At 40.1% G+C, this 27688-nt stretch overlaps 1 protein-coding gene across 2 annotated transcripts in view; it reads right to left on the bottom strand.

Moving 5' to 3' along the window:
- The window catches only part of NINL (ninein like), a 373652-nt gene that overhangs the window by 275842 nt on the left and 70122 nt on the right, over positions 1 to 27688 (bottom strand). For both annotated transcript variants that reach the window (XM_053711960.1, XM_053711961.1), the window contains exon 2: positions 19201 to 19405. In XM_053711960.1, the coding sequence (XP_053567935.1) occupies positions 19201 to 19383 (183 nt within the window). In that variant the 5' untranslated portion in view covers positions 19384 to 19405. The remainder of the gene's footprint in view (positions 1 to 19200; positions 19406 to 27688) is intronic.

The following is a 27688-nucleotide window of genomic DNA, read 5'->3' as shown; positions in this document are numbered from 1 at the left end:
GCAGTAGTATGTCGTGGTCTACTGTGTCAAAGGCCTTTGCAAAATCAAGGAAAATTGCTCCAGTTAGGTCTCCTTGTTCCATGCCAGTTTGGATGTCGTTGCAAACTTTTAGGAGGGCAGTAGTAGTAGAGTGGTTCGGGCAAAAACCTGATTGATCAGTGGTCAGATAGTTAGATTGTTGGTAATGCTCACATAGTTGCGTATGGATGCACTTTTCTAAGATTTTTGACAATACTGGGAGCAATGATATTGGGCGATAATTAGAAACCAAGGTTATCTCACCACTTTTATGGATGGGCAATACTCTTGAAGTCTTCCAAAGTTTGGGTATGTATCCAGACACCAAGGATTCGTTAATTAGGGTTGTGACAGGTTTAGCAATTGCCGGCGCACTGAGCTTCAACAGCATTGCTGGGATTTGATCAGTTCCAAACTGGTTTTTCATTTTTAGATTATTAAGGTGTTTCTTAACAACACTGATGGGTACAGGTCTAAAATTGAACTTCTCTATATTGGGTCTTTGCAGATTTAGAGGGGCCAGATCCACATTTGTAGTTTCAGGATGCGTGTCATTTATTAGTTTGTCAATCAGGGTGGTGGAGCATCCAACAAAATAATTGTTAAAGGCATTTGCTACTTGTAAGGGAAGTTGCAAGGAATGGCTGTCCACTTTGACAGTGGAGGGTTGGGAGTGGATTTGTGGAGTGTGTAAGTTATTTATGATTTTCCAAAACTTTCTAGATTTTGATATGGTATTGTTCAGATTTTCATAGAAATATTGGGCCTTGGCCAATTTTGTTTGTTTAGTGCATATATTTCACCATTGACCACAATAATAAATGTCTACACACCTACAAATGTCAGGTTTCTGTGATGTAAAAATATGAGACAAAGATAAATAATTTCAGAGCTTTTTCCAACTTTAATGTGGCCTATAAACTACACAACTCAATTGAAAAACAAACTGAAATATTTAAGGTGGAGGGAATAAACAAAAAAACTAAAATAATGTGGTTGCATAAGTGTGCACACCCTCTTATAACTGGGGATTTAGCTGTGTTCAGAATTAAGCAATCACATTCAAAACAATATTAAATAAGAGTCATCACACACCTGCCATAATTTAAAGTGCCTCTGATTAACCCTGAATAAAGTTCAACTGTTCTAGTAGGTCTTTCCTGACATTTTCTTAGTTGCGTCCTACACAAAAGCCATGGTCCGCAGAGAGCTTCCAAAGCATCAGAGGGATCTCATTGTTAAAATGTATCAGTTAAGAGAAGGGTACAAAAGAATTTGCAAGGCATTAGATATACCATGGAACACAGTGAAGACGGTCCTCATCAAGTGGAGAACATATGGCACAACAATGACATTTCCAAGAACTGGATGTCCCTCCAAAATTGATGAAAAAACAAGAAGAAAACTGGTCTGGGAGGCTACCAAGAGGCTTACAGCAACATTAAAGGAGCTGCAAGAATATCTGGCAAGTACTGGCTGTGTGGTACATGTGACAACAATTTCCCGTATTCTTCATATGTTTGGGCTTTGGGGTAGACGGCAAGATGTAAGCCTTTTCTTACAAAGAAAAACATCCAAGCCCAGCTAAATTTAGCAAAAACACATCCCAAAAGCATGTGAGAAAAGGTGTTATGGTCTGATGAAACCAAGGTTGAACTTTTTGGCAATAATTCCAAAAGATATGTTTGGCGCAAAAACAACACTGCATATCACCAAAAGAACACCATACCCACAGTGAAGCATGGTGGTAGCAGCATCATGCTTTCGGGCTGTTTTTCTTCAGCTGGAACTGGGGCCTTATTCAAGGTAGAGGGAATTATGAACAGTTCCAAATACCAGTCAATATTGGCACAAAACCTTCAGGCTTCTGCTAGAAAGCTGAACATGAAGAGGAACTTCATCTTTCAGCATGACAACGACCCAAAGCATACATCCAAATCAACAAAGGAATGGCTTCACTAGAAGAAGATTAATGTTTTGGAATGGCCCAGCCAGAGCCCAGACCTGAATCCAATCGAAAATCTATGGGGTGATTTGAAGAGGGCTGTGCACAGGAGATGCCCTCGCAATCTTTTGCAAAAGATTTTGCAAAGAAGAGTGGGCAAATCTTGCCAAGTCAAGATGTGCCATGCTGATAGACTCAAATCCAAAAAGACTGAGTGCTGTAATAAAATCAAAAATTTTTTTTTATTTTTAACTTCCCTTCACCTAAAATATTTCAGTTTGTTTTTCAATTGAGTTGTACAGTTTATAGGTCACATTAAATTTGGAAAAAGTTCTGAAATGATTTATCTTTGTCTCATATTTTTACATCACAGAAACATGACATTTTAACAGGGGTGTGTAGACTTTTTATATCCACTGTATATATAAATATAAATATACATACATACATACATTTCTCTTCTCTTTCTCTCTCTCTGGCCCCCTCATGTGGCCCCCCGAACAGTGGCTTCCCACCATCACTCTACCTAGTTACGCCCTATCCTGCCATAACACACCTGGGTCCACTTGCAACATGCCCAGTCTCATCTTCCCATCAATGTCCATCCACAAATCACCAGTGGACCTCCTGGAAGTGCTCCCCCAAAAACACATTTCTGGGGATGCCACTGGATGTACCAACTGAGTTGATAACTATTCTTGTATTTGATTAATATGCAAAAGCCTTTTCACTAGTCTGTAGTCTCCTTATATTAAAAAGTTGCCTCCTTTATGCATAGGGTATATGACTTAATTGTTAATATAGATTCCTATATGAACTCTGATGAAGTCCATTGTGACCTGAAACGCGTCAGTTGTTGACCCTGTGATGGAGAGCGGAAATAAAGTATGTATTTTTAAACATACAACCTTGTCTATATGCAGTCTCAAAACCTTATGCAATTGTATATTCCTATATGTATAAATTTGTTAACTGTGTTGAGAATTAAATATGATAATTTGCCTAATTAGGTAAGAAGGAAATATGTTAAAGGGGCAGTAAACATATTGAGCTTTTTTATAAAAGATGTTTAGTTATGCATATTAAAACTGCTTTGCAATATACTTTCATTATTTATTTTGCCCCCAATTTAGCTCTGAAAAAATTTCAGAGCTGGAAATGCACCCTGCGGATTTCTCAAAGCTAACCCTGTTCTATATTTATAAATTGGCTTTAGCAGGTAACAGCTGCAAACGAATGCATCGAATACTAACATAATAACCGTGGCAAGCCTTTCATTCTGCAGACTCAAGCCTGGATTGTCTCTTCCAAATAAAGAAATTGAAGGTTGTGTTTGGCTATTGAAAAACAATTGCAGCAAACAAGATGTTAATTTTTCTAAAATTGTTTTGACTTGGCTGATTGTTATTCTATAGCAAGACAACAGAAATGTTAAAGCTAACAAGAAGTGCAGCTTTGCCTTTTGCACCCAGTTGCTCATTGACAGAGTTCTGTCTGCACCAACAATTCATCATTGTTCATCATGATACAAATGCTGAAGGTATAAACATCAGAGTACAGGTACCTGAACTTTTAAGGAACTAATGGATAAACCATTATTAAATTTAAACTTGGAGGACCTCCAAACTAGAGTTACTGATCAGGGAACCAAGATCATTTACCCCCCACATACTATTTTGAGAATTGCCCTAATTCAATTATAAGATTTAGTTGAGACTGGTTTACATACCTGCAAAAAATAGGAACAGCTGAGACGGAATAAGACCATAACCTGTCAGAGCAGGCATTTCTAAAGAGAGGCTGCACACTGTGGTGACCTTTTTTATAATTGTCCCTAATTGACCACAGCAGAGAAGGTAACCTAAGTTACAACATGGCAACTCCCATCGTTTTATAGAAACTAAAGTTTTACACTTATTTTGTTAATATTTAAAAAGCTAATTAAACTTTAAAAATATCCATCTACATTTTATTCTCAGGCTAATCTTTTATATGAATGCATCATTCTATGTAGCATTTATTTAGTGTTTAATGTTCCTTTAATGCCATAACATAGGGATTTCCATAAGTATAATGCAGTGTCCTTTTAACCATCAGCATGCTGGATTTACATTTAAAAGGTCAACAAAGTGTTATCCTCCAGCTTAAAGTTTAGATTACTATTATTTGTTAACTGAGCGTTGCATACTTTTCCGGTACACTGCAGACATAGTGACTGCTCTGTTGCCTATTTACAGATTTTGCTTTGAATTCTCATTAATATAGAAACATATCATATATAGTAATATAGTGCACAGTTGGTAGCCGATTAATTTGAGGCCAAAAGCATAATTAAATCTTTAGCTGGTTGCTGGTGAAATCATATTTTCTTTGTTACATTTGTTCTAATAAATAAGCAGCTAAACTTTGCTAGTGTGTGTGTGTGTATATCAGTGGCGTCACTAGGGGGGTGCGGGCCGCACCTGGGTGACACCCTCCAGGGGGTGACACAAAATTTATTTTTTTTTTTTCTTAATTTTATTGAAATTCAAAGAAATACAATGTTGAGATGCATAGATTATTTTATTAGAGGCTGGCATTTGTGAACATTAGTGGGACTGGGGAAGTTGTAGACACACAATTTTTTTGCCCCTTGAGCCAGTGCTGCAATTTCAACAAATAGTTTTCCCGGCTGCTTTTGCTTGTTTGCACTTTGCTCCTCCCCTGCCCAATTTCACTATGAATGTTGTGGGTGTGCCGTGGGGCTTGCAAAGTTGCGATGCTAGCCTATACCTGCCTGCCTATCTGTGCTCACTGCTCAATGACATGCGGCCCAGGGCTGTGCACTGACAGACTTGGAACAGAGTCAGAGAGCAGAATTGTCATAGTTTGCGCGCCTAAACCTTTTCTTCAGTGATTTATTTTAGAGTGCTCTGTTTATCTTTCATTTGATGTTCTGCTGAGCCAGGGAGCAGCTCTAGGCATGAGCTTCATAATTAATGCAGTGCAGTTTACATATTTTGTATGTGTGTGTCAGAGTTTTTGTGTGTCTCAGTGTTTTGCGTGTGTGTCTGAGTGTGTTTCCGAGTGTTTGTGTGTGCATCTGAGTATGTTTTTAAGTGTGTCTGAGTGTTTGTATGTGTGTTTGCCTGTGTTTTTGTGTGTGTCTGCTTTCTGGGGGGGGTGAAACCATGACTTACCGCACCGGGTGACACCAACCTTAGTGACGCCACTGGTGTATATAAATATATATATATATATATATATATATATATATATATATATATATATATATATATATATATATATATATATATATATATATATATATATATATCCTCTCCAAGAACACAGGCACTCACTGGTCTTATAAAAGGTAATCCTTTATTCAATCCATTAAAACGATTATAATACCATGACGTTTCGGCACACCATTGTGCCTTTATCAAATGTGACAAAAATATTAAAAGCTTTATACCAAACTTACCCCAAATCACCACCTAAATACTATTGGAGTACATCACATGCCGCCAGTTCCCCGTGTGTGAAATCGGCGTCTGACGTCATCAGGGAGCGCTAAGCTGTGCGCCCTGTGAGATTGTGGAGCCGACGTTGCCATGGCAACATGTAAACAATACACGATCTCACAGGGCGCACAGCTTAGCGCTCCCTGATGACGTCAGACGCCGATTTCACACACGGGGAACTGGCGGCATGTGATGTACTCCAATAGTATTTAGGTGGTGATTTGGGGTAAGTTTGGTATGAAGCTTTTAATATTTTTGTCACATTTGATAAAGGCACAATGGTGTGCCGAAACGTCATGGTATTATAATGGATTGAATAAAGGATTACCTTTTATAAGACCAGTGAGTGCCTGTGTTCTTGGAGAGGATACGAATTCGTTTGCAGTGCACCATGGCAGTTGAATTGGCGTAAGATTGTGCTGTCCTCTATTTGGACTGTATATATATATATATATATATATATATATATATATATATATATATATAATATATATATATATATATATATATATATATATATATACACACACACTCACTAGAACTTTTTAACAATTTATTTCCTAAGATGTGAACGTTTTCGGGGGTTTAGCCCCTTCTTCAGACATACAAAAACAAATGTGCACAATCCAACACCAGACACCCTTATCACACGCTCTCCAAGGTAGGGTGCCACCCACACAGTGATATCACCATCCCCAGCAACGAGTGTGCTGTTGCCATAGTAACAGTAAGCACCTATGTCCGTATTTCAAATGTAAGAATACATATAGGCCTATCAGCATATCAAGAAGCAATAAAGTAACACTACAGCAATATATGTGTATAATGCTGAGCGAATGTGTGTCAGTGCTAACGTGTATGCAACGTATGTAAAATTAGGAATAAGCATACATGAATACCATTGCATATCAGCATTTCAAAAAGCACTGCAGTATTACTGCAGTATATAGTGTGTGTCATGCTGAGCGAATGCATGTTAGTGCTAACGTGTATCCCGTATACCAATATAGGAATAACCGTACAAGACTACATATAGACATATCAGCATATTAAAAAGCAATAAAGTATTAGTACAGTAAAGTCTGTGTATATTGCTGAGCGGATACGTGTACAGGTCAGAGCTAGCGTGTATGTAACTATAGTTCAGAGCCTGCTAGACAGCATAACAGGCGCACCTATCACCATCAAGCATATCAGACACAAGTACCCAAGGGTCATGATATAGACCACAAGCCGAGTCAAATGCGTTGGATGGTGAGGGAGCCTAAACAGTGTTAGCACAATGTGTAAACAAGAACGGTAATAGATACCGCTATCCGCATAAGGGAAGTCTAGGTAATGCACAGTACCCTGACATAAATACAATAGTTACAATAAGCCCAAAATGTATCAAACCCTGAATAACTGGCAATCTACCGTAAGGTTACATGGAGATACAATGTGTGTAGAATCAAGCAGTTACATCCTAAACCGGAGACCAAAATAAACCGTTACCAAAAAAATTGGGCAAGCCCTGCTTGTGGCAATATTAGACATAGGAAAGTTAGGTGAGTCACACCTCTTTCTAAGTAGTTTTAGCAATCCGCAACATAAAATATGGTGGTGTTGGTTAGTAGTGAATAAAGCATATACAGAGAAAATGTAAAAAAAAAAAATTATACAACAGGGCAAAGTTAAGCATGAGCCATAAACACCTGGGTTAAAACAGACATGTGTAACCTACAGACACACCTGCCAATCCAAGTGTGTATTCAGTCCCTTGGGGATGAGGGTGTTCAAGACAAAAGTCCAACGTGCCTCTCTCCTCAGTAGTTGGATATTCCTGTCACCACCCCTTGACATTGATCGATAATTGTATACTTTAGGTCTTTGACCGTATGGTTATGTTCCAAAAAGTGGCGTGCCACCGGCTGATCCGAAGTACCCTTCTTCAAGGCCGATCTTATGGCAGACCGATGGTTCGCCATCATTGTGCGTAAGTCATCTGTGGTTTTCCCCACGTAAAAAAGCAGATAGACGATATGGGTAGTGGTACACGTCAGTCTGTATTTATGAAAAAACTTCTGCCATTTGTGCGGATGTTTGAAGTATTGGCCGTTATAAGGCCACTGCAAGTAGTACAGCCTATGCAGCGGAAGAGACCCTTCTTTTCAAGGTTAAGCCAGGTACCCTTACTGTAGCTCCAAATGGGGTCAATCTTAGCTAAAATATCCCTTAGGGATCTTGACCTTCTGAAACCAATTCTTTGAGGGGCCATCTGTTTGAAGGGCAATGCAGGATCTGTGGTGATGACATGCCAGTTGTCATGTAAGTGTTTGTTGATTAGCCGTTTGTCACCTGTATAGGTGGTTACAAAGGTCATCCTTTCGCCCACTTGTCCCTCCTTGGTGGCATCTGATAGCAGAATTTGTTTCTGAGTCTTAAGCAGTTTTGGAGGGTAACCCCTTTGGGCAAATCTGTTCTCCATTTCTTGCAATTGTGTTATCTTATTCAATTCCATTGAGTTATTTCTTATGACACGATGAAGTTGGGAATTTGGTAGGGCGCTCTTTAATGCAGGAGGGTGACAGGACGTATAGTGTAATAAAGAATTTCTGTCTGTTTCTTTCCTGAAAAGAGTTGAGTGTAGTTTTTGCTTATCCTTAAACAATCTTACATCCAGAAAATCTATGGATACTTCAGAGAATTGCATTAAGGATACGCATTAAGGATGACCTTTGTAACCACCTATACAGGTGACAAATGGGTAATCAACAAACACTTACATGACAACTGGCATGTCATCACCACGGATCCTGCATTGCCCTTCAAACAGATGGCCCCTCCAAGAATTGGTTTCAGAAGGTCAAGATCCCTAAGAGATATTTTGGTTAAGACTGACCCCAGTTAGGAGCTACAATAAGGGTACCTGGCTTAACCTTGAAAAGAAGGTTGTCTACCGCAGCATAGGTGTACTACTTGCAGTGGCCTTATAACGGGCCAATACTTCACACATCCGCACAAATGGCAGAAGTTTTTTCATAAATACAGACTGATGTGTACCACTACCCATATCGTCTGTTACACTGCATTTGTGGGCTTTTTTATGTGGGGAAAACCACAGATGACTTACGCACAAGGATGGCGAACCATCGGTCTGCCATAAGATCGGCTTTGAAGAAGGGTACTTCGGATCAGCCGGTGGCACGCCACTTTTTGGAACATAACCATACGGTCAAAGACCTAAAGTATACAATTATCAATCACCTTCCCCCAATGTCAAGGGGTGGTGACAGGAATCCAAGAAGGCAGTAATCTGAGCACTCGGGGGCAAGATAAAATCCAAGAAATCTTTATTGAAGAAAAGGTAAAAGCTGCATCTCAATGCAGGTGAACAAGGATAGCGATCCTGACGAGTAGGAACTAGTGCTAAGGATGTCTGTAGTGTACTTAAAGGGATGACTGTCCAATCACTGACCTGTAATAGGTGCAATTGGACGTCGCCCTAAAAGAAACACTAACAGCACATAAGAAAATATTAAAAAACAATTAATGTGATAAAACTGAAGGTAGAAAAAATCCTTGTGTGCATACTAACAGGCTAAAATAGATGAAAACACATAAGACATAAAAATATGTTAATTTGTATATATGTATGTGTCTTATAATTTGTCTAAACAATATTTATAAAGAATGCCTAATTGACAATATACTGAACAAATCCTGGTGGTGACAGGAATATCCAACTACTGAGGAGAGAGGCACGTTGGACTTTTGTCTTGGACACCCTCATCCCCAAGGGACTGAATACCCACTTGGACTGGCAGGTGTGCCTGTAGGTTACGCATGTCTGTTTTAACCCAGGTGTTTATGGCTCATGCTTAACTTTGCCCTGTTGTATTATTATTTTTTTTAACATTTTCTCTGTATATGCTTTATTCATTAACCAACACCACCATATGTTATGTCGCGGTTTGCTAAAACTACTTAGAAAGAGGTGTGACTCACCTAACTTTCCTATGTCTAATATTGCCACAACCAGGGCCTGCCCAATTTTGGTTGTAACGGTTTATTTTGGTCTCCAGTTTAGGATGTGACTGCTTGATTCTACACACATTGTATCTCCATATAACCTTACGGTAGATTACCAGTTATTCAGGGTTTGATACAGTTTGGGCTTATTGTAACTATTGGATTTATGTCAGGGTACTGTGCATTACCTAGTCTTCCCTTATGTGGATCAGCGGTATCTATTACCGTTCTTGTTTACACTTTGTGCTAACACTGTTTAGGCTCCCTCACCATCCAACGCATTTGACTCGGCTTGTGGTCTATATCATGACCCTTGGGTACTTGTGTCTGATATGCTTGATGGTGATAGGTGCGCCTGTTATGCTGTCTAGCAGGCTCTGAACTATAGTTACATACACGCTAGCTCTGACCTGTACACGTATCCGCTCAGCAATATACACAGACTTTACTGTAGTAATACTTTATTGCTTTTTAATATGCTGATATGCCTATATGTAGTCTTTTACAGTTATTACTATATTGGTATACGCGTGTGATTAGATGAGCGTGTGATTGGATGGTCTTACTGTTATAAGGGTGTCTGGTGTTGGATTGTGCACATTTGTTTTTGTATGTCTGAAGAAGGGGGCTAAACCCCTGAAAACGTTCACATCTTAGGAAATGAATCGTTAAAAAGTCCTGGTGAGTGCACTCCTCTTTTGCATCTACATTTTTTTCTGTTGTACCCCAGGCATTTGTGACCTGATATCTGGAGTGCTCGTCTTTTCTACGTTTATATTTTTTTTTTTTTTTTTTTTTTTTTTTTATAAATATATATAGATTTTTCAGATGAGATAAACAAATACAACATTAGTACGACCAAAGCGTACTATTTCAGTAACATGACAAAAAGAATGGATACATAAGGAGACACAGTATATGCATAAATGGATTAAATAAACATATGTAACCTCTATATCCAAAGTAAGGGTATTACAGAATTGTTCACTTAAGTCAGAAGTAACTGAAAAGAAGAAAAGAAGAGAAAAAAGAAAAGAGAAAGAGAAAAAGAAAAAAAAAAAAAAAAGGGGGGGAAAGGGGGGGGGGTCATCCATGGGAGAGGGGAGAGGGGAGGGGGAGGGGAGAGGGTAGGGTCTAAGACCAAGGAAATAAACCTGTAATGGACACTAATTAAAACTAGATAGGTGTGGGATGTCGTACCGACATTGCTGAGTAAAGGTATAATAGACTAAGTCTCAAATCTAGGGAGCCAGGTCGTGTCAAATCTATCTTTCCATTCTGCCCAAATCAGTTCAAAAAAATCGACTTTACCCTTGGAGTAGTAGATAGGTTTTTCCATGGTGTAGATATAGGCCATGGTTTGGGTGATGTCAGACCAAGATGGGGGGCTAGTTCTTTTCCAGGCCTTGGCTATATTGAGTTTGATAGCCGAAAAGAAATAGATGCTTAATGAAGCATAGTGTCTAGGGAGTTTGCAGATACCTATATGGAGTAAGGCGACCTCCGGTGTATTGGGGAGGGAGATACCCATAGAAACAAGAGTTGAGAAACACTTATTCCAGATGGGCCTCAATTTGGTGCAAGTCCACCAAATGTGTGCCATGTCTCCTATCCCACCGCAACCTCTCCAGCAGATAGGAGATGCCCCAGGGAAAATTGTAGCTAATCTAGCAGGCACCAGGTACCATTGTGTGAGTAATTTAATGTAGTTCTCATGCATAGTGACACAGTGGAGGGTTTTATTTGTGAGGAGTAATGTACGGTGCCATTCTTTGGTGGGGGCAATGAACTCGAGTTTCTGTTCCCATTTAGTGATATGTGTAGCTTTGTCTGTAGGGGATGCGCCCTCCATGATGGAGTAATGGAGAGATAGTGGTTTACCTAGCCTCAATCCCTGTTGCCATCTGGCTTCCCAGATGGTTGGTGGTCTAGAGAGAGATGGTTTAAAGCCCCAACTAGTCAGAAAGCTGAGGACTCTGACATATTCGAATCGCATATAAAGTGGGGGAGGTGATGAGCTGCCAATTTGGGTAAAGGGTATAAACGAATCGTGAGAAGATGAGGACCAAAGGTCAGCTACTCTCGAGACACCCAGTCTCAGCCACGTCGAGGGGTGGGAGTCAGGAAGGCCAGATAAGAGGCCAGTCAATGAAGTGATAGGGGATGGGTGGGGGGCCACCTGGGAGTAATGTCTCAGAAGTTCCCAAGAGGCTAGGCATTCTCGGATTATCTGATTTTCTATACCTAAGGTTCTTCGGCAGTGTGGAGGGGTCCAAATCAGATCCCTCAGGGTGAGGTCGAAGGGTAGGGAGGCCTGTTCAATTGACCTCCATCTACTATCAGAGTCCTTTACGCCCCATTGGGTAATGTGCGTGAGCATGGCGGCCTCATAGTATCTGAATATAGATGGGGAGGCCACTCCCCCATGTATTCTAGGATACTGCAGAAGCCTATGGGCTACTCGTGGAGGCTTATTTTGCCATATATATTTGGTACAGGCGCCCTGAAACTGAGTGAGTAGGGCTCTAGGTACTCTGATAGGGAGGCAACGCATAATATATGTTAGTTTTGGAAGATAGCTCATTTTAAGAGCTGTTATCCGACCCAGCCAAGAGATGGAGCGGAAATTCCATTGACTGGTTAGAGTATGTAATTCGGTTAAAAGGGGCTTATAGTTATTCAAGATAAGGTTGGGGATGGAGTTAGAGAGTTTGACTCCTAAGTGGGAGACATACGTATTATTGATAACAAAGTTGTATTTGTCTCGTAGTGAATTAGTGACAGAGTCCGGGAAACCCTGTGTGTAGAGTTCGGTTTTGGATTGATTTAGCCTATAAAAGGATAGGCTACTGAATGTATCTAGTGTGGATAGGAGTTTAGGTATCTCACTGAGGGGGTTTGCGGAAAATATGGTGGTGTCATCCGCGAACAGAGCCACTTTGTGGACTGTTCCATGCAGGATAACTCCAGATATCTCTTTGTCAGCTCTAATGGCAGCAGCGAGCGGTTCAATGGCCAGCGCAAATAGGATGGGTGATAAAGGGCAACCCTGTCGGGTGCCATTTGAGATAGGGAAGGGAGAGGAATGAAATCCCAGTCCCCTAACTGAGGCCGTAGGGGCCGAGTACAGGGCTTGTACTGCTTGGATGATGGAGGCCGGGAAGCAAAAGGTCTTTAGAACTTCCCACAGGAAGTCCCACCTGACCCGGTCAAATGCTTTCTCAGCATCGAGGGAGAGCACTGCAATTGGTTTGTTGAGTCTTTTGGCTTCTAAGAGAATATTAAGGAGCCTTCTCGTATTGTCAGGGCCTTCCCTTCCAGGTATGAAGCCAACCTGGTCCGGGTTAATAAGTGAGGGGAGGAGTCTTGCGAGCCTATTTGCTAAAATTTTTGCATATATTTTAACGTCGGTATTAATCAAAGATATGGGCCTATAGCTAGCGCAGAGTGTTGGGTCTTTGTTGGGCTTGAGAATTGTGGTAATGGAGGCCTCTAGGAACTCTTTTTGGAATTTTCCTTCATCTCCAGCTAAGTTATAGAATCTGGTCAGGATGGGGACAATCTCCCGGAGGTATGTTTTATAGAAGATTGCGGTAAAACCGTCCGGTCCAGGGGCTTTGAGAGACTTCAAATTTTTAATAACGAATTTAATCTCTTGGGGCGTGACCGGGCCATCTAAGCTATCAGCAGTAGCCTCATCTAGAGTAGGTAGTCTTAAGGAGCGCAGGAAGGGGCCTATAGCCTCTGATGGGGCTGGCTGGAATGAGGTATCATTTTGGATGTTATACAGTGTTGAGTAATACTTGTTGAACTGTTGGCCTATATGTGATGGGAGTTTGTAGGATTGAGCACCTTGTTTAATTTCGTGAATGCGAGAGTTGCTAGTGCGGTGTCTTAATTTATTCGCTAAGATTGTGTCAGCCTTATTACCCTTAGTGTAGAATAGCTGTTTCAATTTGAGCAAGTTATTTTGGGTTTTGGTATATTCCAACTTGCATATATGTCTCCTCACATTTCTAATCTCCTCCTTAATTTGTATGTTGTCTGCTTTATGACTTTGCGATTCAAGATCCCTAAGTTTACGGTGGGCTTGAGACAAGGAGAGGCCTGCCTGTTTCTTCAAGTGGGCTTGTTTTTGAATAAAGAAGCCTCTAGTGGTGGCCTTAAAGGCTCCCCACAGAGTATCTTCCCGAATTCCAGGTGTGTCATTGATTTGTAAGGTGAAGTTTATCTCTTTCCTAAGTCCCTCTCTAAAGGGGATGTCGGATAGAAGTGTGTGGGGTAGTTTCCAGTTGGGTCTGGGCCTGATGGTGTTCTGCGACTCTATGTCCATTAAAACCATGTCATGGTCTGACCATGGACACGCACAGATCTTTGTGTGAAGTATAAGGTCTAAGGAGTCTGGGTGACAAAACATGTAATCTAGTCTAGAGTGTGTGGAGTGGGGTATAGAATAGTGAGTGTAGTCTCTGTCCAGAGGATGCAGAGATCTCCAAGCATCGAAAAAATTGAATTGGGACATAAGCTCACGGAATCTACGGCTAATGGACTCTGGGCAAGAGGAGCTCTTTTTAGGTAATTTTGTCTGTCTGTCAAGGCCGCCATCCCACACCATATTCAGGTCACCTGCCACTATTACCCTGCCTTGTCTAACTTGGTCCACTTTATGTAAGATTTTCTTCAGGTATCTGGGCTGGAGGGTGTTAGGCAGATATACAGATACTAAGGTGTAAGTGACATGGTCGAGGTTACATATCAGGATAAGGTATCTTGCTTGTGGATCTCTGAACTCATGAAGCGGTTCGAAGGCCACTCTTTTGTTAATGAGGATAGCAACGCCTCTGGCTTTCTTAGAGTAAGAGGCAGCTTTTACCACGGGATAATCCCGGAATGACGGGCCGGGAGAGGCATCCCCTAAGAGGTGCGTTTCCTGGAGAAAGGCTACGTCAGCCTTGTGGAATTTTAGTGTTCTAGTTAGCAAGCTACGTTTACCAAAGGTGTTTAGACCTCTTACATTTAGTGTCAGAAACCTAAGGGGCGCCATTTGTGCACTTTGAACTCTTAAAAGTTAAGGTAGTTGGGGGGATCAGTAGGGGAGGTAAGGGGTATGGAAGAGAAGGTGAGGAAAGGGAGGCTGGTGGAAGTAGTCCACCTAAGTGGGACCCAAGCGTGGGTTCCAAAGTCTGGGGGGGGAGCTAAACCAAACCAACAGAATGGGCTAATAAACGTATAGCCCCGCTCTCTAAAAGAGTACAGGGAGGCTAGGCATCCGTCCGGACCGCCACATCGTTCATGGTAATTTTCCATGTGGATGTTGGCTAGTTTCAATTCTGGCGGTCCAGCTAGAGGCCAGCCAACCCGCACTATTCTGAACAGGTAAACACAAACATTTGCATACAGATAATAAGTGTTAGCAAAAACCAATTAACATATGAACATGTGTCCAGTGGGATATCAGGTAGGTGAGGCTTGAGGCCTCGGAATGTGGTCAGGTGGATTAGGTTTTTGGCGTTTGGGTCTCTGCTCTCTAACAGACCAAGCTGGGGCTGAAACACGTAGCTTGGATTGGATAACTGTCTGAGGTTCAGCCACAGGTTGTAGACCCCAGTTAGCCAGAAGAGTACTGCCCACCGAAGGAGAGGAAATAACATGAGCCTGGTTGTCCTTTGTCACTATTAGTTTAGTGGGGAATCCCCATCTATATTTGATGTTGGCCTTCCTGAGTTGTGTAGTGATAGGAGCATACAATTTGCGCTGTTGTAGTGTATGCGATGAGAGATCAGGGAGGAGTTGAATATCTTTGAAATCATCGGGTAGACTGGGTTTGTTATAAGATGCCTGCATCAAGCGGTCTTTGAATTTGAAGTTGTGAAAGCAGACCACCACATCTCGTGGTCTGTCAGAAGACATTGACCTCGGCCTCAAAGCCCTGTGTGCTCGCTCCATATTGTGACTATCGCCCTCTAGGGGGCCAAGCAGAGCAGTGAAGAGGGTTATGAGAAATTCCTGTAAGTTCCCTGGCAGAACTGACTCGGGTATACCTCTAAATCGTATATTATTTCTTCTGGCTCTATCTTCCACATCTGCCAGCTTTAGTTCGAGTTGGGAGATCTGTTCTGCCAGGTTTTCAGCGTATGCAAGGATGTTGGAATTGTCTGTGGCTAGGTCATCATGTTGTCTTTCTAAGGTGTCAATCCTGTCGCCCATCTCGCCGATGTCTTTCCTAAGTTCTGCTGAGCTCCTCTGAATCTCGGCTGTGATGGATTTGGTTTGGGCCGCTAGCATCTTTTGTAGTGTGCTCTCTGTAATGTAGTGGTTTAAGTGGGCTCCAGAGTGGGAGCTTGATTGGGAATCCTCGTCTTGCGACTCTGGGTCGCTTACTTCCTTCCGCAGAGGAAGAGAGTCTTTATGAGGTTGAGAGAAATGGTCGAGCACCGTTTTCTTGATTGCTGCGGGAGTTCTAGGGTTTCTTTTAGATGCGTGAGGCATGGCTAGTACTTTTTTGGAGCAGTTATTGACTGGAATGATAGTCTACCTTGACCACTCCGGGACCCAAGAGAGAAGCCGCTAACACATAGGAACTAGCTAGTAGGAATTACAATAATCAAGGTTTAGTGCTTCAATACTGCAATGCATAAATGAGATAGAGAGCGGGGCTAGGTATAACCCATGGGAGGTATTAACACTTAAAACATGGTAGCTGCTGACTGAGCCAGCTGTTCAAAATAAGTCAGTTCAGTAGCCTTCTAGAGAAGATGAAGAGGGGGGGAGGGGGAGGGCCCCAGGATCCCCCCACACACCTCGGGAAGTGGGATTCGACCAAAAGGAAGGGAAAAGGAGGTGGGACGTGACCAATCCAGACAAGCTGGATCGGAAAGGGGGAGGTGCGATAGGGGAGCCAGAAGAACCAGGCCGAATTCCCCGCCCCCCCTGTGCTAGTGTATCTAAAGCAGTGAATATGAATCTAACCAGCTAATAACAATACAGTGGTAACACAACGTTTTATGCAAAGACAAATAAAGTCAAGTAGTTAAATTCCTAACCTGTAAATTGCAGATAGTAGGTTTACTGCTGTAGATGGGACCTGTAGATAAAAGCAATGGTTAGACAGATATTTAAATAAAATAACACTCCACTTTGGGCTGAAAGCCCAAAGGCACACAGGCCGACGCAGCAGCAGTAGTTTTACACAATAGTGGGATAGGCTGCTACAGTAAAATGAATTCTAAAGTCCCACTAAAGATATGCTGTATCAATGTATCTGCTGAAAGAAGGCAGCACCTCAGGGCAAATTAGATGGGGTACAAATTACAGGATGTGAGATACATACAATACTTCTTTCAAGGTGTGTGTGAGTGAGACCTGCAAATACACAAAAATAAAATACAATACACTCCACTCTGCGCCAGGGCGGCAGAGATACTTATGCTGACGCAGCAGCAGAGATTTGAGATTGACACCAAGAAATCTGAGACCCAAGGGATTATTAAAGGGGATGGTCAGTGTATAAAGCAATCCCCAAGGGGTAAGAGAGCCACTTATAAGTCTCAGTCTGGGTTTTATCCTTGGGGGCCACACAGGGGGCAGATGAAGTCCAGAATAGGCAGTCCCTAGAATAGCAGTTTGGGCTTGGTGGGTATAAATAGGGGAAGGGCCCCTCAGCACTGACTTATGGTTAAGAGTGGAGTGGGGTAAAACAAATTGAGACCCAAGAGAAAATAAAAGAGCAGTACCTGATCACTTCACGTGCATGAGGGCCCTGCAGGTCTTAGCAGCTGATCAGCAATGGGGCAGTTACCGGAACCTATGCCTGGTAAGCACCAGTGACTGCAGGCCAAATGAGGCAGAAGGTGCTAGTATGCAGGGCACAGAGATAGGGAGGGCATGCAGGCCCAAGATGGCGGTCGTTCTTGCCTTCCTTGCAGAGCTGCCGGTTTGAAAATCTGTACAAGCTGCTCACCGAGGTGTGTTAAGGCACAAGCACATTCCGGATCTCCTCCTCCTCTGCTAGTGATCTCCAACTTCACGCTGCTAGGCTGCTCTCCAAGGCCTCTCAGGTAGCCCACGCTGGAATCCGCAAATGGGACAGAAAGAGGAGGCAAGATGGCCACCGTTCGCGCCTCCACAGTTGCCGCCGGGTCGCGGAGGTTCCTGCCGCAAGCAGAGCAAGCCAGGAGGGAGGTCTTTGCAAGAGGGCTCACTTTCCCGTTAGATGTTGCCCCGGGGAGCCATAAAAGGGGGCCGACGGCCTTTCAACCCCAGATGAAGTCCAGAGAGTGGGCAGGTAATGAGCGCCCACGTTGTTTACGGTGAGAGTTTCACTTGAGACACCGCTCACACAGCCAGCACTCCGGAGCGGAGCCCCGACCCTCCGGAGGTGCTGGTCAAACAATCCCACATATAGGTTGGTCTCCTAGCTGCTGATACACACCCGGCTCTCTCCACCGCTCAGGTCTGCGTTGCTGCCAGGACAGGGGAATCCTGTGACCGATGGGGATCCACGGGGTATGGGGGGTACACAAACCCGGGTATTAGATAGTGTCTCTAACTGGGAACAATAAAGTCACTTTTAGTGTTTTTCTTTTTTTTTTTCTTTTTTTTATCCTCAAAAAGCACTTTCTTGTGAGTTTATAATATTTTTAGCACGGAGCTCCACACCTATGCGTCCTCTCTGCTAGGTGGCTAGCTCCACCCCCTACGTTTATATTTTTATATATGTATGTATGTATGTATGTATGTATGTATGTATGTATGTATGTATGTATGTATGTATGTATATATATATATATATATATATATATATATATATATATATATATATACATACACATACACACTGTATATAAAAATATTTATATACACACACACACATATATATATATATATATATATATATATATATATATATATATATATATATATATGTGTGTATATAAATATGTTTATATACAGTGTGTATATATATATATACACTATTCACTGAGGTGAATCATGTATAAGAATCCCGAAACGTTATGCCACTTTTTAATTGGTAATAATAAAGGTAATTTTTTTACACAAGCCCAGAGAGTGCCATTTTTTTTTTCAGCTGGATACACTACTACGTTTAGATGTGCACCCTGGTGGATGTTGGCTTATGAAGGACTGTGCTTATCCTGTTTGAACTTTGATATATATATATATATATATATATAAAAAAAAACATTAGGCTGATTTTCAGACTCCTAACCAAGCCCAAAAGTTTTATATGTATAATGATGTCTACAGATTCCTGTGGCTCCTTTTAGTATAATCTGTCTTTTCATATGCAAGGAAGGAGGGAATGTCTGCTGTTCTTGTGTCCCAGCCTAACCTAATCAACAGTACTAAACTGGGAGCTTCTAAGTAAGTGTTTAAAAAGGTTTTATACTGGATTTTTAGATCAGTATCGGTGCGTATTCTTCTTTATAGTAGTGTCTATTACATGCAGTTATATGAAAATTGGTGTATACTGTCCCTTTAATCACAGTTTTCCCAAAATTAATCTGGTCACCCATCACTGGCCCATGCGGTACTTGTAAGAACCATATAATGCATGCAGGCTGCCCTGCATGAGGCAAAACTAACTCATGTCTCACTAATACGTGAAACACTCACACAAGGTCATAAGCTCATAACCATAATAAGTTACGTGTTATAGGTTTTGACTAGATAGAAATTACCCAGCCAACCTTAGCTTACCCTGGCAAAGTGGTCATTTCCTAGAAGTGTCTGCAAGAGCAACGACAGGTGTTCACCAAGATGAAGTTTGTGACACAGATCTGTCAGCTCTTCTTTGTCCAGATATCCAGTTCCTGTTGTGTCACAGCTGGTAAAAACCTCTTGAAGCTGGGACACATATTTGTTCTCCTCTTCCTGGTCCATCCCATAGCAAACTGCGGCTGGTCTATCATATAAAACAAAAACATAGAAGTAAATACATGCAAGACTTAATTCCAGTACAAGCAAAAGATATTAGTTTAACGAAGGGGAATATAGAGCATTTATTTTTTTAGAGATTTACCACAAGCTCCACTGGATATAGTTTTAAACAAAGTGCTCTTTTGTTCAAATACATCTAAGGAATATTTCATTATCTATTTTGCCCTTTATACTGTTATTTAAGTCTGATAAGTTAAAGGGATACAAAGATAAAAATATATATGTGTGTGACTAGAGCATCAGGATTCAAATACTAAGACTGCTCAGAGAGCTGGTAGTGTTAGTGAATATACTAGCCACTGCGGACTCTGAGAAGGTGTGGTGTATAAATACTGGTGCACAGGCACTCACAGCATATGTGTGTATGCTGCTGAAAACCAGTAATATATTTAACTAGAAGCATTTTTGCTAATGGAAGTATATTTAAAAATGTTTCTATTTAAAATGTAACTGTACCCATGCACATTTCAATTTTCCCCTTTGTGTCCCTTTAATCCAGGGTTCTTCTTACTTTTTTCCTAAGACCCAGTACTATGTTACCACATTCCTTTGCGACCCTATTTTTATGCTTGGTCTGAAAATTTCTGAAGTTATATATAACAAGATAGCTCCAAATTTCTGGCAGTAACTAAAATGTGTGCCTGCCTTATTCCTGAGGTAAATAAGGTAAATAACACACACAGTGTTTACTGTTCCCTTTAAATGAAAGTGAAACATTTTGCCTTAAATTTGTAATTATGAGTAGTAAAAATATATAGCTTGTATTTATAAAAGTTTCAAAAAGGTAAGTTTTTTTTAACTATCTGTAATCTTATAAATTTAAAGTTGACTTCCATGCCCCTTTAAGCCTTCTATTGCCATCACATGGTTTGAAAAGCTTTATTGACACATATTGAATAGAAACAATATTTTATTTAACTTGTAATTTGCATTTAAACAGGCCAACGTAACAAATAATTGACAAATTGTAATTTTTATCAATTGTTCAAATGTTTTTTTTTCCTACAATATGAGAACAGAACAATATCCTTTAAAGCAGTTTTTTTCATCCTTTTTTGTAGCAGTTTTTTTCCTATAGACCACAACTGTAGCACAAATATTATTGATCTTTAAAGTGAAGGTCCATGTTGATGCATTAGCGCCTGGTTTTTAATAAACCTATTAAAAACAAGGGCACTTTAATTCATCAAAATTGACATTTCACTGTTTTCTTCAAAAACTGGCAGCCGCTCCAGCACTTCCTCTGCCCGTCGCAAGCCGTCTTCGCAGGTCCAAAATGACGAATCCGGGTTCCTCCAATCACAGCGTTGCATCAGGCCAAGATTAAAAGGTAAGTTTTTGAAGAAAACAGTGAAATGTAAATTTTGATGAATTAAAGTGCCCTTGTTTTTAATAGGTTTATTAAAAACCGGGCACTAATTCATCAACATGGACCTTCACTTTAAAGATCAATAATATTTGTGCTACAGTTGGGGTCTATAGGAAAAAAAACTGTCTACTGGGTACTTGCTACAAAAAAGGATGAAATCATCAAAATGGACCTTCACTTTAACATGAGCAAAAATGGAAATCATATGTATCAGTTGATTTCACAAACTTGTATCAGATATATTAATGAAGTAAATATATAGAAATTAGATATTTGTTTTATGTTTTCCAGAATATATTATTATAACAGATAATAAATAACAGATAGAACACAGATATATAGTCAATTGATATTAACATTTATATGCAATTAATGTGCTTCTTAAATTAAAAAAAAAAAAAAAGATAAACTTTTCTGCATGGATGAGGGAATTAATATTTATGGTACCATATTTTTATTAACTATTTCATACAAAGTGTATATGTCTCATTTTACTGCAGCACATTTATCTGCCACTTGGTCACAGTAATACACTTTATCTGTTCATATCAGTGAAGCTCAACTCCAGCTATTATATGCCAGTAACAAGCCAGAATCTAAGGTTTTAGCAATTTGTGGTGAATCAGTGATTGAGCAGTGGTGTAACATAGGCAGGGAAATACTCACACTCTAACCTGTTATGAGTGCTTGAGGGAAGAGATGGGAAACATAGCGTTCTTTGATATGTCATGTTTAAGATATCTTCATCAGGGGAAAAAAAATCACAAAGGCCAATCCCTGGAGTACCCCTTGCCAGTGTCCTAAGTACCACCAGGAGTATACATACCATAGGTTGAGAAACTAAAATTAAATAACCATTAAATAGAGTAGAATAGCATCAACAAATCCTATATTATAAAAGTCCAGGTATTTTTGAGGCATATATGTGCACCCAATCAGCAGCTAGCTCCCAGTAGTGCTTTGCTGCTCCTGCGCCTATCAAAGGTATTCTTTTCAACAAAGGATTGCAAACAAAGCAAATTAGATAATGAAAGTAAATTGAAAAGTTGATAAAATTGTATGCCCTATATGAATCATGAAATAAACATTTTGGGTTTCATATCCCTTTAAAGTGATGGTAAATGCTAGAGTTTCAAAAACACTAGGATTTACCATCATTAAAAATGAAGGCAACCTTCATTCATCAATAAAAAATAAATAAAAAAAAAGATGAATAGGTACCTTTTATTTTGCATCAGCTTCGGTGCTAACTTAAGCGCCTCTATCCGCCCACGGCATGCTAGAATTTACCATATTTGTATAGGTCTATAATTAAACAGGGCTCAGTGTTTTTGTAAATCTCGAGCCAGAAAAGAGGGATAAGAGGGATTATCTTCATAAACTACACCACCAATACAGCGCATGAGGGCATCTAGGTTATCTAAGGTACAGGGGTCCAAATCCTAGTTTTTATTAAAGCACCATATGGCAGTTCACGTAAATTCTACACCAATACTAATGCAAAAGTATATGTTTTCCAAATCCTAACCATTTAAATGCTCACTGCCTGAATTTTTAACTTTCTTGTTTTTTTTTTTTTTGTTTTTTTTTTATAATGGTATGAAGCCATGGAATTCTCTTTCCTTCTTTAATAATACCTAATTTTAGTGGCATGCCCAGAATGCTAAATCAGCAGATTTCTTTTTCTCTACTTTTTACATAGCTTTGACTTACTGGATGAAAACCACAAAATAAAATGTAATGCTACACTCATACAGGAAAACTAAGTAGTGTCTGGCTTTAAATACCACTCTCCCTGCCAATATATACACACAGGAGTTAAACATACACTGCCCTTTTAACAGTTTGGCTGCTAGAGAGGTTTGTAAAAGAATGATATTAAACTATTTAGCTGAAAAATCATGTGTAAATAGAAAACATTAAAGGGACAGTCTACACCAAAAAATGTTGTTGTTTGAAAAGATAGATAATACCTTTATTACCCATTCCCCAGTTTTGCATAACAAGCATTGTTATATTAACACACTTTTTACTTCTGTGATTACCTTTTATCTATGCATGCAGACTGCCCTCTTGTTTCAGTTCTTTTGACAGACTTGCATTTTATTTATTTATAAAATATTTTACCAGGAAGGATACATTGAGATGGGTCCACAAAACATTGCATTGATACAATAGGGTACAATAAAATTCAAAAACAATAATAATACACAATAGATGCAAAAATTTTACATAGAACAGATAAGAAATATATAATCAACCATGACAGGTGCATTCTGCTTTGAGATATGTAGAGAGGGATCTCTTAAAGATATTAGGCTTGGGGAAGGTTTGAAAGTGTGCGGGAGGTCATTCCATAACTGTGGCGCTCGGTAGGAAAAGGAGGATCGAGCTGCTTTCTTTTTGTATTGAGGCAAGCTAAATAATGTGCTGGTACTGGATCAGAGGTTATAGGAGGTGGGAATAGCCGGGGAGAGCATTCTGCTCAGGTAGGGTGGGAGCTTTCCAGAAAGGCACTTAAACACAAGGCAGGAAAGATGGAGGGTGCGTCTGGATTCCAGCGTCAGCCAGTTTAGTTCTTTTAGCATGTCACAATGGTGGGTCTTATAGTTACATTGTAGCACAAAGCGGCAGAACGAGTTATACAATGTATTAAGTTTATTAAGGTGAGTTTGCGGTGCAGGTGCGTATACTACGTCCCCATAATCCATGATAGGCATCAACATTTGCTGTACAATCTTTTCCTTTACTGTAGGGCTGAGGCAAGATTTGTTTCTGTACAGGGCACCTAATTTTGGATAAAGTTTAGATGCAAGTTTTTCTATGTGAAGGCCAAAAGATAGATTAGGGTCTAAGAACATACCCAAGTATTTGAAAGAGTGGACTGCGGTCAGCGTGCAATTGGATTTTGTTTTGATGCATAGATGGGAATTTTGTAATTTGTGTAATTTAGGCCCAGTTCCAAAGATCATTGTGACAGTTTTGTCAGTGTTTAGGAAGAGTTTGTTTTTTGAGATCCACTTTTCTACCTCTGTGAACTGGTCTTGGAGCACTGCTTCAAGCTGCGGCAGATCAGATTTGTTTGCATAGATTACCGTGTCGTCTGCGTACATGTGTACAGTTGAGGATTTGCAGACATAAGGCAAATCATTTATAAATAATGTGAATAGTAGAGGGCCGAGAATGGAACCTTGGGGAACACCACACGTGACAGGGAGAGGGAGGGAGTCACTGTTAGAAACAGAGACATATTGTGATCGATCCGATACATATGATCTAAACCAGGTTAACGGACGATCAGCAATACCAGAGTATTTTAGTTTGAGCAGTAGTATGTCGTGGTCCACTGTGTCAAAAGCCTTAGCAAAATCAAGGAAAATAGCTCCAGTTAGGTGTCCTTGTTCCATGCCAGTTTGGATGTCGTTGCAAACTTTTAGGAGGGCAGTTGTAGTGGAGTGATTTGGTCGAAAACCTGATTGATCAGGGGTCAGATAGTTAGAAAGTTGGAAATACTCGCATAATTGCGTATGGACGCATTTTTCTAAGATTTTTTACAATACTGGGAGCAATGATATAGGGCGATAGTTAGAAACCAAGGTTAACTCCCCACTTCTATGAATAGGCACTACTACTTTTGCTGTTTTCCAGAGTTTAGGTAAGTATCCAGACACCAAGGATTCGTTAATTAGGGTTGTGACAGGCTTAGCAATTGCCGGCGCACTGAGCTTCAACAGCATTGCTGGGATTTGATCAGGTCCAGACTGGTTTTTCAACCACTCAGTGCTGACTCCTAGGTAACAACACATGCAAGAGCACAATGATATCTATATAGCACACATGAACTAACGCCCTCTAGTTGTGAAAAACTGTCAAAATGCATTTAGATAAGAGGTGGCCTTCAAGGGCTAAGGAATTAGCATAGAGTATGAGCCTACCTAGGTTTAGCTTTCAACTAAGAATACTAAGAGAACAAAGCAAAATTGATGATAAAAATAAATAGGAAAGTTGTTTAAAATTGCATGCCCTATCTGAATCATGAAAGTTCATTTTTTACTAAACTGTTCCTTTAAATAATGAGATTATTAAATGTGTCTCTGTTTGATAAGTAGGATAAATAATTCAATGTAAACAAACATCTAGATAAGATTTCCGTTATAAACATAATTTATTATTTTTTCTCATGTCAATAATGGTTCTGGGAAATGTACTACAAGCATTAAGATATGAAGTAACGCAATTAGCTGCTTAAAGGGATAGGAAAGTCAAACTTAAACTTGCATGATTCAGATAGAGCAGGTCATTTTAAGACACTTTTAAATTCACTTCTATTTTCAAATGTGCTTCATTCTCTTAGTATCCCTTGTTAAAAAAAAATGAATACGCACATATTATACACAAGTGGGAGCTGCTGCTAATTAGTACCCGTGTTCTAAAATAAGTTGTCTACCGCATAAGAATGTGTATACCACGTCACTTCCGGTGACGTGAATCAGCTGCTGGAGGTTTGTGGCGCTCACTGCGCATGCGCTAGAGGCTCAACCTCCTTAAAACAGCCGATTTAAACTATGTGCAACGGGTAGCAATGACGGGTGTAGCTGCATGACGCACCAGTGTAAGCGGAGGAGATGGCAGCAGTTACCCGTCTGTATAGGCTGACTGACGGCAAACTGGGAGTGGCAGCAACAAGCAGCTGTTTAAGGTAACTTATTTTAGAACAACGGTTATAACATGGGGCTGTGTAGGTCACATCCAGCTGTGTGGGACACTTGTCTGATGCTAAGCAGCCAAACACCCCACACTCTTCACGGATACCCAGCTCCTCAAACTCCATAGCAGCGCACACAAGTGGGACTCCTGTCTGAATGAGCCCTCACTTCCTGAGCGAGTAGTACAGTGAATGGCAGGGTGCAAACACCACCCGCTGTGTATGGGAGGACGGGGAGACAGAAAAAGAGGACTCTTGGGACAAAACTGGGACAGAGAGTAAAAACAAACAGAATATATAGATAAGTGTAATTTATTAGAGCAGGCTTGTTGTAATATAAAAGGTAAGTTTGTTGATGCAGGGACTTTTACGTTATAGAATATGTAAAAGGACCTACAATGTGGCGACCATGCTTCTTCTGATTTAGGTCTGTTAATGAAACAATATACATCGGGATTATGGAAGTTAATTACAGATGTAACTATTCAGCGGCTGGAAACAGCTGATTGTAGGAGGTTGGGCCTCTTGCGCATGCGCACCCCTCCAGCAGCTGATTACACGTCACCAGAAGTGACGTGGTGGACACACTCTTATGGTAGACAACTTATTTTAGAACACCTGCACACATTTGTCTCTTGTGATTGGCTAAATAGATATTTTCAGCTTCCTGTCAGTAGTGCAATGCTGTCTCTTCAGCAATGGATAATAAGAGAATGAAGACAATTTGATAATAGATTAAATTGGAAAGTTGCTTAAAATTGTATGTTCTATATGAATCATAAAATAACATTTTGGGGTTTACTATCCCTTTAATAGTGTACTTCCTGTATCTGTTTAAATGTAATATGACCTTTTTAAATTGATTATCTGAAAGATTAATGCCATGAAATATGGTTTATAGCTCACTAACAATTTCATTAATTTCTGCACAAATATTTACCAGTTAAGAGCTTTATTGATGGTGCTTCAAAAGATAAATATATTATGAAAACAAATATCTGCTCTGCTATAGAAGATATATTTTTTTTCATGGCTGAGCCTCACCTAGAACAAAATACAATATACACAAAACATTCTTCAGCACTTGGCAGTGGCAACATTCACTCCGGAGGCTTAGAATGTTTTGACACATTGTGTGCTGTTTATACCAAACATTACATATACACTTTGTTTTCTGGGATTTTCCAGAATAAGTCATGTAAACCCTTCTGCTTAATATCATTGTTATTGGAATTTTACACAGAAAGCCACTACAATGTGATTATCAGGCAAGTGAGTACTCCACTTCCAATTTACTTCTATCATCAAATTTGTTGTATTCTCTTGGTATCCTTAGTTGAATAAGCAGCAATGTAATACTAGGCGCTAGCTGAACATATCGAGTGAGCCAATTACAAGAGGCAGTAGTGCATTGCGGATTCAGTATACATAGCTTTTTAACAAAGGATACCAAGGAAACAAAGCAAACTATAAAATAAAATTGGAAAGTCTTTTAAAAGCTCCATGTTTCATCTAAATCAAAATAGGTTTAATTTTGACTTTACTGTCACTTTACTGTCCCCAAGTTATTTGTAACACACATAAGGTTTATAAGGTACAGTAGCATCAAACAAGTGCATAATAAAAAGACAATGCAATAGCACAAAGTTTTAAATAAGCAGTAGATATTTTTCTTTCAAATTTCAAAATTTATTTTATCATGTGACCGCCATCAGCAAAAAAGACACCAAACATGTTATTAACATTCCCAAGAAATTCATGGATTGATGGTTTCCTCCAGCCAATTGTGAGGAATATGCCCGGATATTTGAGAGACACCAAACAACTTCTTAGAAAATTAGAAGAATTTGCTTGGAAAGATACGTATCTATTACTTACTATAGATGTGGTGTCTCTCTATTCGTGCATTCCACACCAACAAGGCCTCCTGGCGCTGGAGGAGATCCTCAAGCTGTATACAGAATATGATATAGTCTTCATTAACTATTTGGTTGATGCAGTTAAATTCCTACTAACACACAACTATTTTGTATTTGAAAATAACATTTATTTGCAAAATAGAGGAACCGCAATGGGGGCGAAATTTGCCCCCTCATATGCGAACATTTATCTTGGATATTTTGAGATTTTCAAAATATTTGGGGAACTAAATGACTACAAGGATAATGTTCTAT

Source organism: Bombina bombina, chromosome 4 (genome assembly GCF_027579735.1).
Source record: "Bombina bombina isolate aBomBom1 chromosome 4, aBomBom1.pri, whole genome shotgun sequence".
Taxonomy (NCBI): Eukaryota; Metazoa; Chordata; class Amphibia; order Anura; family Bombinatoridae; genus Bombina; species Bombina bombina.
The sequence above is the reverse complement of the archived record's forward strand: the minus strand, read 5'-3'. Positions and strand labels throughout refer to the sequence as shown.